Source organism: Aulonocara stuartgranti (assembly GCF_965226115.1).
Source record: "Aulonocara stuartgranti genome assembly, chromosome: 5".
Taxonomy (NCBI): domain Eukaryota; kingdom Metazoa; phylum Chordata; class Actinopteri; order Cichliformes; family Cichlidae; genus Aulonocara; species Aulonocara stuartgranti.
This window is the reverse complement of record NC_138943.1, coordinates 24002745-24019819: the sequence shown is the minus strand read 5'-3', so window position 1 is coordinate 24019819 and position 17075 is coordinate 24002745. Positions and strand designations below refer to the sequence as shown.

The 17075-nt window shown below is 39.4% G+C and overlaps 1 protein-coding gene across 1 annotated transcript in view; it reads left to right on the top strand.

Moving 5' to 3' along the window:
* Positions 1-918: 918 nt before the first annotated feature.
* The window catches only part of mapkapk2a (MAPK activated protein kinase 2a), a 36427-nt gene continuing 20270 nt past the window's right edge, over positions 919-17075 (top strand). The window contains exon 1 of the mRNA XM_082532222.1: positions 919-1747. Coding sequence (XP_082388348.1) covers positions 1502-1747 — 246 coding nt within the window. The 5' untranslated portion in view covers positions 919-1501. The remainder of the gene's footprint in view (positions 1748-17075) is intronic.

The following is a 17075-nucleotide window of genomic DNA, read 5'->3' as shown; positions in this document are numbered from 1 at the left end:
CCTACACAGACTGACCTGCAGAGGCCCATCTGCTCAGTTTCCTCCTCAGTCATGCTGGTTACCATAAGCCTTCCCCTATCCTAACATTTTTTGTAATCATTTCTTTTCCACAGTTATTGTGCTGTCTTATTCCCTTGCAGATTAGCAACACAATGTATCCCTCTGAAATGCTGTAAAGGTACCACAGTTTAATTAAAACGTACGGACCAAAACACCATGTTATATCTGTATCTTGTGTTGAAAGTGGAAATTTTATATCCTTGAGGAAGTTTTCATTTAATAACTAGAATGTAAAAATGATAGGTATTAAAGTGATTGCACAGGCTATTGTTAGCATTCAATGCTGCTTTTAGGCTAATTAATAAGGTTTCATTTTTTGACAGTTACAATATTAGTAGTTGCATGGAAAATATTTTATATATTGCTGCCCTTTGACATACATACAGAAAAAAGACAAAGCAAGGTGTGTGTGTGTGTGTGTGTGTATGTATGTGTGTGTACAATCCTGGTTGCTCTGTAACTTCAATACTTTCATGCAGATCTGGGTTCTAATTCGCCAATATCGTACCTTTCTCAAAACAAATCAATGTGAAAGTAGGAACAGCAGACTTAAAGGCACAAAAGCTCTAGCGCTGAGGTCACCTATAGCACTTTGGTCCTTCTGGTCAGAGATTAGTGTGTCTATTTTCGTCCCTGTTAGACTGCTAATAAACTCTGGAGGGGGGTCTCTTGCCTGAAAGACTGGCAATTAAAACCTGCGTAACGCTTCGTACTGTCACACAGGAAACGCACAATAAAAATGCAGGCTACTCTTAGATTATCTTTTGGCAAAGTAAGTCTCTGTTCTTGTAAACGCCTGTGCGTGTGCCCTCTCCTGGCCGACGCTCCAGTCTGTTGTATGAATCCAGTCGTTTCCTCTGGCGCACTTCTCCTTTAAGCGCCGAAAAAAAAGCCCCGGCCATATGACGTCAGAAGCTAAACCTGCTGGGTGTCTGTCCGTTGGAAAGTGAAGTGTGTTTGTCGTGCTATTGCTATCGGAGTTTTTTCTCCCTGTGTTGCCTGTCTTTCGTGAAGTGTTTCTGTTATTTTTGTTTTTACTTCCCTCGAGAGGTTTCACGGTATCGACTGGAAAAAAAAACTCTGCCACTGTTGCCGCCTTAGAGGATGTTTTAGAAAAGTTCCTGAAGCTTTCTTTGAGGAAACCGGTGGACGGCGGACACCACCGGAGATGGATAAGCTAACCGATAGCTGAGTTGTTAGCTGAGAATCACAGAAAAGACTCGAGCTACGATGCTAATAGCTAGCTAGCTAACTTGGCTTTTTACCGGCTAACCGAGCGACTTTGTGAACCCGTATCGTTAGAACTACTGCCAGATTTTCCTCGGGCCTGGACGCGACGCGGTGAGCAGTTTGTCAGAGGCCAGCTAACTCAGGAAGACTCGGTCTCTGTATTGAGAACAGTATTGTTGAGGGGAGGCTGCTTACCTCTCAGCCCCGAACTATGAACATGCTATCAAACTCACAGAACCAACCACTGTTTCCCAACCCGGCGGGGCAGCAGAACCCAGCCGGCCAACAGAACCCTTCGGGCCAGTTCCACTCCTTCCAGCCCAGACCCACCTTACAGATCAGGAAGAACGCAATCACTGACGAATACAAGGTGACCAGCCAGGTGTTGGGGTTGGGAATCAATGGAAAAGTGCTCGAAATAGTACAGAAGAGCACTGGCGACAAGTATGCCCTAAAGGTAGGTCATATCTGTAATGAAAGCAACACAATTTTGTCCAGCTATGAGTTCATGCAGTGGTCACTATTTTGCAATGAAGACTTTTAAAGTTCAATTCTACACCACTGGACGCTTTAATAGGCAAACAGAGTCAATCAGAGCAGTTCATTTTTATCCCACAGTGTCATTTTTAGACTTATTATTTAGGCATATTTCTCCTTGTTTGTTGTCCTGCAAAGTATTAAATTTAGCTAGCAGCCTGCTGTTTAGATAAAACATATCAAGACCTCAAACTTTCAGGAAATTCGACTTTCAGCGTGCTTACATTTTACAGAGCACCAAATTTCTGTTTTTTTTTTGTCTTCCTTTTCATTGATGTGGCAATGTTGGTAAAAGTGTATCCACGAATTAAATTTTTGATCACCTTTGGCAATAATTTCTTACCCTAAAACATGTCCCGATGTTGTCCAACGGGTGATTTTTAACTCCTATTATTAGAACATGTAACTTCATCATAATAAGCTGGTGCACAGTGAACCTAGAGTAACTTATAAGCAAATAATGAATTGATACACAACAGGTATCTCTAGTTCAAGTGTGCAGTGCTGCTTCTTGTGACTGGAGGTTGCTATGTGATGTTAAAGCAGTTGTGTGCGTTTTTTGTTTTTTTTTTGTTTGGTTTTTTTTTTTGATTTCACATTGTCATTGTTTTATTTGTCACCCACTTTCACCACGTAGAGTAACAAGGTAAGAATGTCATACGTAGCTTTAAAAAAAAGCGTGTATGGGTTGGGGCTGGTGGTTGTTAGGGTTGTGGCTGTAAAGTGACACTGCAGTATCAGGATCTACCTCTTAAGAGATCATTTTCTGTATTGGTCAATGATTGATAAAGGACAAACGTCACAACAGTTATAAACACACAAGTAACTGAAATGTTATCCAGTGAGGCTAAATATCACTGAAGGCTTCCCCCCCATCATTATGATAGAGAGTGTAATCTTAAGATTGTCAGCATACATAACTGTTGCACAAAATCTTCTACAAGTGAATGAGTCAGGGAAAGACAAAACGAAAAATACAAATCTAAAACCTGAAAAAACAGGTGTGTGTGTGTGTGTGTGTGTGTGTGTGTGTGTGTGTGTGTGTGTGTGTGTTAAACAGCAAATTCACACAAGCTCCCACGCAACCGTCAATCAGCCATGTTTTTGTTTGTTGTTAAAACACTTGTAACAAGTATAAACTTAGAAAGTCATGTTGAACTTTCAGGCCTTCTCAATTGTCTTCTCAGCTGTTTTGTGTGAGCAGGGGCCTTATACATTGATAGCGCTGCATGTAAAACTATAGTTGCCTTTTATGTGAATATAGTTGTCGTTTTTAAAGTGGAAGTGGACTCAGTTCACAGTGAAGTGTAAAACATTTCTAGTAAAGCAGTATTTAATATCCAATAGAAGTGCAAAGCTGAAAGGAAGTTGGCAAAAGGCTCCCATGATTATTGTTGCAGTTGCTCAGTAATTCATGTAAAATGGGTGCCACTCGATTAAAAATCAGTTTTATGTTCACCCTGTGAAAAAATTTCCAAGCTAAAGGTCCACAGATTACACAGAAGTGGGCTGAAATTCTGTACTTCTTAATTTGTTTCCAGGATTTTTGAGCGCTTAAGGCTGAGGGAGTAGAGAACTTTTCTCCAAGTATGATTTAATATATTGGGTCATTCTTTTATTAAATCTTAGTCTTATTAGGTTGTGACTGAATGTGTCCTGGAGGGTAAAATCACATTTGCAAATATTGTCAATTTTCCATCAGTTTCAGACCACATATATATAAATTCTTTCTCAAAAGAAGTAAAGAAAAGATATATGAACTGCAGCTGGTAACTAACTAGTGTTAGCTAGATTCTGTCTCATAAGTGAGTAATTCATTTTAGTGTAAACTTTCTAGAAAAGTAGTGACAAAGCAGTGGTTAGGTTAACATAACATCTTGGAATATGAATATAATTAAATCCATTTCCGGTGTCAGTTAAAATGATCCAAAACTGAAAGATATTTTGCACATCTGCCTTATAAGATAATTGCTTAAGAGGGATAAATGACAGGCTGTGAGAGGGAGACTTGGGAATCGGTAATGAAATAATTTTGTTTACATCATTGTAAAATAATTTTATGTTGTAATAATAAATCTATTTTCTTAATTTCCTCAGTACCAAAACTAGGGATGTTTCTGGCGACTAATAGACCTTTTCCACTAGTGCCTAGTACCTGCTTGGCTCGACTCAACTCCATTTTGTAGGGTTTTCCAGTATGTGGTAGTACCTGGCACCAGATACCTACTTGGCCAAGGTTCCAAGTGATCTGAAATAATCCAAAAATGTGAGGTCAACAGACTCCATGCCACTGATTGGCCAGTTATTGTTGTCACTCAGTGAATCATGAGAGCAGCTCCTTCACAAAAAATCAAAACCACAATTTTTTTGAAACCTAGCAACAAGGGAAATGGCTACACAAAAAACAACATCAGTGTTCGTAGAATTTAGCTAACCAAACGTAGCAGTGCTAGCAGCAGCAGTGGCCTTCTTTTATCCTAGCATTCACACCCTGACAAACGGCCACTTCTTTTTTTGGGGGGGGTGACAGCCATGCTAGCCGGCTGTCATCTGTTTACTTTTCCCCTTGCTTGTTTGCAACTTCCCTTCAAAGAAAAATTAACAGACAGAAAGGGGGTGGCATCTGTCTGTCAGAGCTGCAGCCCAGGTTAGTGGCCATTGGGGTCATAACATCTTTGAATCTCTAACTGCTTTTTTACATTAGGTCCTTGCCCTTTAGAGACAGTATCTGAATACCTCTCCTGTATCCTTAATGACATGTTTTGACACATCACTAGATGTGGTTCAACTAATTCTGACATCCTTAATTCTGACATTAGAATACCAAATACCAAACTAGCAGAGGTATTTACCAGCATTTTTAACAAATCTTTATTAAATGCTGTTACTGAAAAATTTCTTTGCAACTGTAAGGATCTTAGTCTTCCATCTGGTCACACCCCTCAACTGAGAAATGGACTCAACCCTGAGCAATAAACTCCCGAATCAATCCATTAAGCCACTACAGACTATTCATAGTCTCTAACACTGGAACACCCCATTAGATGGCAAAGGAGCTTTTTTTTTTTACCAACTTTGTTTAGTTAAGGTGACAGATACTTGTTAAATTGGATGCATTAATGACTAGCCCCTCTGTTTGTTCACAAATGCTAGCAAAGTGTAGAATGTGGTTCATGCAAAAATATTCCTTTTTTCTTTACACAGCAGCCCAGGTTGTCATCAGTCTAGTACAGGGGTCACTAACAGGCGGACCGGGGTCCGAGTCCAGACCCAGTCGCCATCCTATATGGACCCAGACCTATAGTTAACAAAATATTAAATTATATTTAATTTTGACGGGGCGATTCAATTTTAAGCAGTAACCTTACATTGTATTAGACCAGGGAACATGCTGTATTAGACCAGGGAACATACTAACCAATTGTGTGCGAGTTACGCCACCCACGTGACACTACTTAGCCAATCACATCTGCGCATTGAAGGCGATCGCAACTCTGAGTGCAGACACAGACAGACAGAGGAAAGACATGGTGAGAGGTGAATGACAAGCGAGACGATTAACGATACAGTGAGACAAGACGTGAGCGGGAGTCACAAGAGGTAAAACAACTATGGCGCTTTCAAAAAAGAGAAAAGTAGACACCGAAAATAGAACTTTCAAGACTGAATGGACTGACGCATATATGTTCATTCTTCCGGCCGCAAGCAGCAAACCAGTGTGTCTCATATGTTCAGAAACCGTGGCACTGATTAAAAGTGGCAATGTCAAACGCCACTATGAGACAAAGCACAAAGCTTTTGAACAATCATACCCACCCAAGTCTGAACTCAGGTCCCAGAAAATTAGCAGTCTCAGAGCCCAATATGATCAGTCCACAAGGATCTTAACCAGTTCTTTCACCGCCCAACAACGTGCTCATGAATGTTCCCTCAGAGTTGCTTGGATTTTAGGTCAACACAAAAAGCCCTTTGCAGATGCAGGTGTTGTCAAAGAGTACATGAGTGCAGTAGCAGAAACATTACTTGAGGGTAAACAAAAAGAAGAGCTTCATGACAAAATAAAGCAAATACCTATGTCAGCATCAACAGCCACAAAGAGAAGTGAATTATTAGCTCAGGATGTGCTATCCCAGCTGGAAGAAGCTATTCATAAGACACCATGTGTAGGCTTGGCTGTAGATGAGTCCACTGATGTGTCTGACAATGCTCAGCTGTTAGTTTATGTAAGGTTCTTCAACAATGATAAGAAAGAGTTCTGTGAAGACCTGCTAGGTGTAACTTCCCTTCACAGCACTACAAGAGGAGAGGATATTTACCTGGCCATTAAGGAAATGTTAACAAAGCGAGGAATAGAGCCAAACCAAGTGGTTTCAATAACCACAGATGGAGCCCCTGCTATGATGGGGAGAGAGAAAGGAGCTGTAGCAAGAATGAAAGAGGACAATCCCGAGCTAATCTCTTATCATTGCATTATTCATCAGTCAGTGTTATGCTCCACCCTGTCAGACGAGTATGCTGAGGTGATGAAAACAATGATGAAAATGATTAATTTTCTCAGGGCATCTTCTTCTTGTCAGCATCGCATGCTCAGGGAATTTCTCAGAGAAGTTGATGCACACGCTGATGATCTTCTGCTTCACAACAATGTGAGATGGCTTAGCAAAGGCAGGGCATTGGAGCGATTTTGGTCCATCAGAAGTGAAGTAGCAGCTTTCTTGGAAGAGCTGGAAAGTCAAAAAGCAACAAACTTTTCTCTCTTTTTAAATGATGGGAAAAACATGGATATTGTGGCCTTTTTGGTTGATATCACTTCACACCTGAATGAACTGAATTTGAAGCTGCAGGGCAAGGACAATTCAATTTGTGAACTGATGACAGCTGTCCGCTGCTTTCAGAGGAAACTTGAAGTGTTCAAAGAAGACCTGCAAGGAGACTATGCACACTTCCCAACAGTGAAGGAACAGGTTCAGGGACAGAGAGATGTGTCCTCTTTTGTTGACTTTGTTGATAAGCTGATTGAAAACTTCAGCAAACGTTTTGATAGCTTCAGCTTTGGACAGCAGCTCACCATGTTCATAAAGAACCCATTTGCCATCACTGATGTCAGAGGGTTCTCAAAGGAAGTCACACAGCACTTCAAGTGGGCAAATGCTGGGCCTCTTCAAATGCAACTAATTGATCTCCAAGCAGATGTGGCCCTGAAAGAGCAGTTTGGAAGAACTGAACCTGCCATGTTTGGCTCCACATACAGCTGTGAGGCAGCTTTCTCCAAAATGAACATAATAAAAACTAAATATCGTTCCAGGATCACCAATGAGCACCTACACATGTGTATGAGAATGGCCCTGACACCATTCCAGCCCAGATTTAAAATCCTAGTAGAGCGAACTAAAGCTCAGTTCTCTCACTGAACAACAGAAAGTTGGGACGTGGAATATAAGGGGGAAAGAAAGAGAAACTGTAAAATTGTTAAAATGTTTTGAGGTTATCTGTTGAAAATGTATTGAGACTGTTTAGTCGAGATGTAAAATGTAAAGAAAAAGGGAAACTATTTTTTTCTGAAATTAAGCACTTTGTTTTAAGATGCACAATTTAGCCATTTTATTTATTTTCTCTAATTCATTTTAAACAGCAGCCCTATTTCTAATGTAGGCCTACTGTGTGTTTCAGTGTTAACAATAAATTTTGTTGAAATGTTTTAACTTGTATTTTCATTGATTTGACAGTCTATTGTTCATACGTTCAGATATAAATTAAAAAAAAAAAAAAAGGTTGCTTCTCTATCACAATCATAACGTAAGTTAGACATTATGATGTCCCGGACCTCTGCTTGAGAAGATTTTCTCCAACTGGACCTCCTCAAATTTTAGTTTAATACCCCTGGTCTAGTAAGTAAACTGATCCAGAGGTACAGGCAGACTCCTGAACACTGTCTGCCTTGCAGAAAATTAACTGCTGGGTTGGGTTTAGAAGTAGGTATCAGTTTAAATAACTTGAAATGAGAAATTGTTTGCTTAACACTAACGCTTCATCCAAGTTTCTGTGAATCAGGGCGTTCAGGACAGTCCACTCAGGGATCCTTTAAACATGGCACCCCGAGCTCCCAAAGACAGGTTCCAGAACCGTGTTTCACCTAGAAACAATATAAGAATAAGATAAAATTGTAAGAATAAGAATATTGTTTCCATAACACTTCAAAAAACCCTAAAATTGTAATTCTCAAACTGTGACTATGATCCTAATCCAATATGAGGTATAATAAATAAAGCAACTGCTGCTGCATCTCCTGACTCTGGTCACTTGGTGAAGTTGAGTAGTTGCCATTATTGCACATTAATATAATTGTTTTGAATCTTCAAGCATTCCTGTGTTGAGAGTTGTCTGAATCTAAAATGAATCACACTGAGCAAACCCTGTTTTGTGGCATCTCTCCAACTAAATATACAAGTCTGAACTAAGTGAAGTTGATACACATAAGACGCCAAAAGGAATCCCCCCCCCCCCCCTCCTACCTGCATGCGCTATAATTTACTTTGCCCGATTCCTTCAGTCCTGAGTGTTCATTATTCTGGTCTAGGTGCTGGGAAATTTTGCTATTTTGTTACTGTGTTCAATGCTGTAAATGCCCGATTGAAAAACATGGACCTTATGCAAAACTTAAGGGAGGTTGGGTCATGTGATTGCTTGAATGACAAAGATGCTGCAGTTTGGTGTTTTTCTTTTTTGTTACTGTGTACAAGCTGACTATTTAGATGTCTTTTTCTTCTGTTGGATATAGTGGCTTGAATGCATCCTTTTTAGATGTTTTTTATCTCTTTTTCTTTTTACTGCCGCTACATTGAGAATGTTTTATGGCACACAGTATTATCACATCTCATTTGATATGCCAGCTGTAAAGGTTGTTGACGTCTGAGTGTAATCATGTGGAGCAACAGTTTTGGTTTGAAGGTGGGTGGTAGGGTCATTTAATTTTAGACTGGTTCACGTGGGAGGGGTTAGCCCTTAGTAATTATGGTGTGGTATGGGTGTGTTTATTACCGGGCAATAATAAACCCTGTCTTTTGCATCTACCACTACCCCATTGTCCATGCACATCCACAGCGCCTAAGTCATACTGCATCTGCTAATGCAATCAACTTTTTAGGGGCCAATATGGGGTTTTTCTTTAGCGTTTGTTATCGTCAGACTCGAGATCGTGTCCAAGAGGCTGTCAACAGTGGATCATTTTTATCCTTTTAATCACAACACAACAAATTTCTTAACTGCACACATTAGGTTCACTAAAATGACTGAAGTTATAAAATCTGAACACTTGTCTCCTAAATTCAGGTGACCTCGCAGCCTTATAATTTTAGGTGTTGGTGCACATCAGTACAAAGAGTTTCTGAGGAATCACTTTTATCTTACAATGAAATATTTTCATCCTGATTTGAGTCCCTCCGAGGGCGACAGTGCACAAGGTGGGGAGTCACTAAGTGGTTGATGAAAATTACATTGTCAGACACTAGATCTCAACCCAACTGAAGTCCTATTGGAAATTTTGGAGTTGCATATTCAACAGTACTGTACACCATCATCAAAACGCCAAATGGGGGAATATGTATTAGTTTCAGAGACCTACAAAATCTCTGCCAAGGCACATTACAACTGGCAGCACTTTGCGGCTCATAACCTAAGATATGGGGTGCCATGTAGATTTTCCCTTTTTGGTCATGTTGCCAACCCCGAATTTCCATCAGCAAAGCAGTCCTTCCCCTGATATGAACTTGTATATTTAAAAATATTTGCCAGAAATAGCTGCAGAAAGTGACAGATGGCTTAATTAATATTATATTGTTGATAGTACAAAGTCAAAACTGTTGTTAGGACCTCACTGATAAAATGCAATTGAAAAATTGGATTAGAAGACATGTTGCTGCAAAGAAGCCCCTAAAATGGAAGAACAAATAGCAGTGATGAAAGATAACGTTTGCACAGAACACTTGTTCTCTCTCCTAACCGGAGACAGAAGTTGGGGGGATTTGCTGTTTATGTATCACAGCTACAGGAAAGTTAGTGAAGATTTTACCTAATCTTTGTACACTGTTTGAATGACAACATAAATATGCTTCCACATAAATATTCTTATGTTTTAGCATCTGGACAGATGGCTTTGTTAGCTGCCTGTCTAATTTCATAGACTCAAACAGTAATAATTATTGTAAAAGGCTACTTTTTATTTCTTCCATAAGACCCCTGAGCCCCCACTAGGAGTTGGTTTAAAAAAAATTGATTTTCCAATTCTAATCGATTTTGAATTGAATAAAGCAATATCGATTCATTAAATCCTGAATCGATTTTTAAATATAAATGTATTTTTTCAGAAACGCCAGAATCTCAGATTAAAGCTCACAAAACTATTTCAACAACTGCCGAACAGCTAAAACGGCAAATGAGCGCAGGTAAACGGATTCCGCACGAAGACGTAAACACAAAGCGCGGATCGTTCACCCTACACAGGAGCTGAAAGCCGAGATGTCACAGATTGTGAAGCTGCAGGTTTTGTCAGTCTTTCACCAAAATTCACTGAACCAGCAGCAAAAGATCAAATCTAGGTTTCATGTTTGATAAACATCGTCATTAATTCCCTGTTACTTTTGCTTTCTGCTTCCAGCACGATAAAATCAAACTTCCTGCACTGCTCTCTCTCTCTCTCTGTGTACAAGAACCGTTTCCCATCTCAAATCTGTTTTCTGCATTATTCGCTTGCTTATTACGCATCAGTCAACTGTTGTGTACAGCACTGTCGGCTGCTGATTTTTGTGTTTTTTCTTCTCAAAAATGACCTCCGACTGGTAGAAGCCAAATTTTTTTGAAAATTACGCCAAATTGCAAAACTCTTAGCTGCGCCTCTAATAAAACCTCTGTAACTTTGCTCTGCTTCACTTCAGCCGTATCGGGTAATTTTCACATGTTGATTCATGGTTTTCTTGCGTTTTTGATCTACTGCAGAATATCTTTAAGGCGGTCATATAATCTTTGCATCTGCTGTGATGCTTACACCTCTGATGAAGTCTCACAAGTGTCAGCTTTGTTTTTATACATAGATATAAAAATGTGGATATGTACTGATAAATTATCATAATTATAATATTTCTGACTGGATCAAAATGGAATGGAAACGAATTGAATCGGGACCCTGTGAATCGGAGTCAAATTGATTATAGAAATTAGGGACGATACCCAGCCCTAGCCCCAACCACCACCCCCACCCTCAGGACTCTGCCGACATCTCCCACAGTGGCGTCACCTTGTAAAATGTTTTCTTGAACCAGGTTTTATGGTAATAATACAGATGAAAAAGTCATGATTATTCAGCTGTGCATGCAAGAGATACTGTGATAAAGAAGTGGAGTCCCTTAGGGCTGCACTATTTTGCATAAAATGAGAATCACGATTTTTTTGGCTTAGAATTGAGATCACGATTCTCTCACGATTTTCTTTTCCAGTATAAATATTTATTGCACTTATTAACTGCACATCAACTTCATAACAGTTGAGACTGAACATAAAAACAATGAATAAACATAAAAACAACAAATGTCTCACGTTTTGTTGTTGCCGCAAAATGTTGTACTGCTTGAAATTCCGTCTCCACCGTTGCTCGACACTGCGTGTATAGAGCAGGTGGTGCAACAATAGAAAAATAGTTGTGGGACGGCACTGTGTAGCGTTTGTCTAGGGTGTTGATCATTTTCCTAAATCCCTTGTTTTGTACAGTGTTGATGGGAGCCATATCTTTGGTCAGGTGATAAGTAATAGCCTCTGTAATTTCTTTGTGCCTGCGGGAGTTTGACGGGTATAGGGAAGCGCTGTATAAGGTTCCCGTTATTGATGCTTGGGTGGTTGACCGGGACTGATTTTCTCCTGTCACTTTCTCGTCATCCCTGACGTGCTCTCCGTTGTTTTTTCCCTGCTAATTTTAGCAGCCAGCTTCTGTATCACGTGGTATAAGGCTCCGCCCTTGTCATTTGTTGAGCAGGAAGAGTGAGCGCTTGTTTTCATGCAGATTACGTCCCGGATCAAAATGCGGTACAATCGTGGTCGTCTTTTTTAAAAATCGTTGTCATTTGGAAATGAGATCGCACATAAGTATGAATCGATATCGCGATTTTCTAACGATTAATCGTGCAGCCCTAGAGTCCCTTAAATAGTCAGTTGCAACCTTCTGATGTATTGTGCTTAATATAGTTTGTCACACAGAAACACTAGCTTTGACTTCTTAACTTTTGTGGGAGACAGTGTTGTGTGTCCTTGTTTGAGCGTTTCTTGGAGGCAGTGTTCAAAATATGTGGTGCAACCGGGTCCGCAGGCTACTTGTGCTTGTGGTGTTGAAAAGGGCGAATTATAGCATAAAAAGAGAAGTGAAAACAAGTGTTTAAAAACTATGAATTGTGTCCACTGCAGTCACTGTCTTTGCTTATCAAATTGAAATTTTGTTTGTTGATGGAAGCAACAGGCTTCGTTCTGGAGGTCACTGGAATAGGAGAAGCCTGTTGTACCCTTCCCTATTTCGGCCCACTTTTTAGCCAACTGGTATTTGCCCCCATGTTTGTATACATTGACAGTACCTCTCCATAGGCAAATACCTAATGGATGCATCTGCTGTACCGTAAAACGGGCACGAATTGGTTTATCTTTAAAGTGTCGTAACACAGGCGAACCCTTACAAGGTGTGAAGCATTGCAGGTGTTGTCTTACAATGCCTGCATTTTAATGCTGACAAGCAAGCAGGTTATTGGAAGCGCTTAAATTCAACGTCACATTTTAATCGAAACACAAAGGGTTTTATTTGTGAAGTTGTTAGATGACACAGATAAGAAAATGAAATGCCTCCATACAGTCCTAATGGGATAAGGCATTCATTAGACTTGCTTGATGCCAGAATGCTACATGGTTTTTCAGTTTTACTGCTATCATTTTTTTTTTCTCTTTCTCTAATGTGTGGTAAAAAATGGACTTCAGTGTCAGGACTCCTTGCTGTGCAATTTCAGTGGTGTCTTCACAGTAACTAAAGAGGTTGAATACAGCAGGCACTTTAGAGGTTTAAACCTGTAGGATCTAGCCGGGTACATTTATTTTTTAGATCACAGAGGATTGTGCCTGTTTATATAGGCTTGTTATACATTATGACTGAACTGTGTTCCAGCTGGAAGTGAAGTTTACAGTGAAGCCTGTTTGGTTGACAGAAGGGTTATTTTAGTGACATACTTTAGTGTTATGTGATTGTAGTTGGCTGCAGTTTGTATATTATTTAAATAAAGACAAATAAATGATGTTAGATGAACACTAACAAACTAACAAAACCATAAAAGGGAATGCAGAACAAGGCTGAGAGGGCTTTAGGCCTTCTAGACTATATGGGCTTAGAATGAGCAGAGATATTTTGGAAACTGTAGCGATTTCTGGAATTAATACATCACCAATGGCGTTTATAATTTATTTATTCTGTGTGGGTCTATCATATATTATTATAACTATATTTTCTGTTTTGGAAGAAAGCAGTCATCTTGCTGTAGTCAAGTATTTTCACTAGACTAGGATGTTCGCATAATGTTGACCCACAAATGTGAAATTAACAGTATGTTTTCAAAAGAAGATATCCCTCTGAAGTTTGTTCGTATCTGGAAAGGAACTCCCTGTACTGTGCATTTTTAAGGTGTTTAAGCACTTTCCACATGAACTGAATTTTATTCCTAATGCTTTCTGTCTCTAAATTGTCAGCTTCCTAGTATGAAGTCAGCGTGATGTGGCAATGTGTGAGTAGTGCAGGTAACTGTCACTTGGACATCGTCTGTGTATTGCAGTATTTCTTGTAGTGAGAGGCGAGCTTCCTCTTTCTGCATCAGAAATAGCAACTTTGAGCAATATCCCAAACTGATTCTCTTGACATTGTGTGAAAATGACAGTAGACAGAGAAACTAAATCCTCTGGTCACATTTTCAGAGTTGTTCCAACAGTTGTCCCTTCTGAGGTAAAAAGGAAAAAAAATGCTTGACTTATTCAAGTGAAGTAAACACCTGTCAAGGTCTGTTTAAGAAAAGAGGAAGTGGTGATCTTAGGCAGTTTAAATGTGTGTTTTTGTGGTTTGCATTTCCACAATTTCACTTGGACTACAGAGCAGAGGAAACCTGTCTAAATGGTGCTTTAAAAGTAGTGTTTTTTGAAACGGCTAACAAAAAGTCTAACATCATAATTTCTTGTGACTTTATGCTGGTAAGGGGTCTGATTAAGTATTATCACTGATGGAGGAAAAACTGCTCACCCGTTAATCATGAGATGGCAGGAAAAGGAAGGACTGGGAGGAAGGAAGAGGTTCTCTTTTGGTCTCCTTTGAGTTATTTCTCTACCCTTATGATTTTCCCCTATGAGTTTGCCATCTCCTCTCTCTCTTTTCATTGCTTGATGATGAGCTACTTCCATTATGCATCTGATTACCTGCTTAAGCAAGATTGAAATCCCCCTGCTTTCAGCATACATTTAGTCATCACTGATTTGCTGTGGAAAGTGAGTTAAACAGAATGTATTACTCAATAATTTAATCCTTAAATCTCTAAAAGTATTCTTTTCATTTTGCCATCAGATACCAGATGTACCAAACTTCTGGCTAAAAATGTTTTTCACTCTTAGAACACATAATTTCGCTAACAGGCACATTGATCCACTGAAACTCTGCTTTGAAGGTAGTGTGAAACTGAAAGACAGTAATGTTTTTCATTTTTAAAGAGTGAAAGGAAAAGGGGAATGTCTGGACAGCAAGAATAAAATGAACTGACTTGATGTTATAACTCAGTGTGTATATGTACCTTTTATCTGTGGGCAGAGAGCCAACTGTTTACTTATTCAGTCAGTAGCTACAATGACGCAGATCATAGGTATGACGCTGAAACAAAACCTTTTGGGGTTTTGTTACTCACTAGTTATTGGCATTTTGGTCTAGACAACCCAAAATGTGATCTCCACATATGTGGACGCCAGGAGGTTAAGAAGAAAGACCATTGTCTACTCTTTGTGCTTGTTTTGTGTTTAGTCTGAAGGTCACAGGCTCAGTGACAAGTGGGATCTGTATCATAGCATTATTTAAATCTTTATTGCTGTCAAAATGGTGGCATATTTACCCCCAAAAATGTGTTTGACATTTGCCACAAACAAAGAGATTAGCTCAAGCCTCATAAACATCTCAGGGGTTTAAGCTTCTTTGGCCTAATATGATTTAATCAGTTATGTTGTCTGTGATCGAGTGTAGTAACCACCCAAAGATGTAGATGTTGCTTGACTAGTAGATAAATGAGGTATGGTGCATCTCTTCTTTGTGAATGTGGCCCCTGTGAATAAATAACTAAATTTCAACTGAAACCACCCACACATACTGACCATGTCTTTTTCTTGCATCTCTTTCTGTGGAGGGAAGTGCTTTTGGAAGGATGTGGTATTGTGGTTGTGAAAGATGGTCCCAGATGTAGGTAGGCAACTGTAGATGTGACAGAGTAATTTCCAAGTTGATGCAGTACTTTGTGAAACTAAATTAGCCCCTGTTTCTGTGTACTTGCAAGTTCTTAGTTTTTTCATGTAACATAATTAGGCATATTTTATGTATTCATCCTCACTTTTTTGTTCTTTCTTCATGTATTATTTTCTGCTCGGGTCTTATGATCAGTTCCTAATATGGAAGCAGCATGGTTAAATAGTGCTGAATGGTGTTAACAGTAACGGGAAGTGAGTGGTTTCTCTTGCTCAGAGTTCATTCATGCAACATATCACATAGATCTGTTGCTTTTGTGTCAGTTGTGACACAACACTCTAGTAATTCACAGATTTGAAGCTAGTTATAGTCATTTAAAAGCAAAAGTTGCTGTTGTGCAACTTTATTTTGAAATTGTGAAACAAAATAAAACTGCTGAACTCTTAAGGATCCTTAATATGCAAAAGAGTGGAACTTCCTTATAGCTTAACTGTTCTGGGAACTTGTCCTGCTAAACATCTTAGTTTGTCTGTCTGAAAACACTCTCACACACTCACACCTGTGACTAACCGGGAACTGGTCACATTGTTGGCCTGCTGTCATTTGAAAGCACTTGATAACACGCCACTTTGCTTGTATTTATATAGTAAAGCCACAAGTGCAGGTGGGGATTTACACAATGAATCACAGGGTGGCCAAAGGGAGGCGGTACTGAGGCTAGCTAAAAGGAAGGGTTATAGTCAAAATGTTGCTAAATGTCATTAGTCTCTATTTCACTATTTCACTTCTATAATAATTCCATCCACTGCCTGAAACGGTTTTCATCTGTCCCAACTCAGCTGCTTCTATTTTAAAAAACAAACAAACAAACAAAAAAACCCCTCCATCTTCCAGTCTATATTGGGAAGTGAGACAACTTGGTGTTTTTTGTCATAGAGACATAGTCCTGTCTCATTTCCTTCTTTTAACAAGCCACTTGTTCTTTTTCATGAATTGAAATGCTTTAAGCCATCTGTCCTGCTAGGTTCACAGTCATTATTATTGACAGAACTTCACAGTGCTGTTTGGTCACTGATGAGACATTCAAAACGTAGATTTAGTTTTTTAAATTAAACAAATTCTCACCTCAAGTGCCACAGTTGAAAACTGTGTTTACTTGCCACAAACAGTATGTTCTGTGCAAATGTTAGCTTTAACCAGCTGTCACAGGACCAGAGGCAGAGCACATCTTGGACAGATTGTCTGTCCGTCACAGGGCTACGCATGAACAAGCTGCATTATTATTTTTTTATGTGTTTTCTAGCTCAGAGTGACAGACCTATAGAACTCACTGGGAATTTGAGGCCTTTGTTTTCGCTCTCAATTAGCCCACCTTACTCTTACCTTTGTATATCTCTCCATGTACAAACATTTCACCCAACTACAAACAGTATTCACCCATGGATGTCTAATTTGCACTGTGCAGGGTGAATTTGGATCTTTGCTTTGTCTTGACATGCAGTCACGCTATAAAATTCTGTTTGTATTTAGCTGAAGAAATGAACTTTTTATTGTACTGACTGCAAAATTGTACGCCTTTGTATCTGTATTAAACAGGAGTATTGGAGACTGCTTATTGAAATGTTAGTAAACGTACAGATGTACGAATCTAATTACATAGATGTGCAAAACATGATTTCATGAAAGTGTGCAGACACACAACAACAGATGTGATTGTATTTTGAGACTTGACAGATGTCTTTAATCA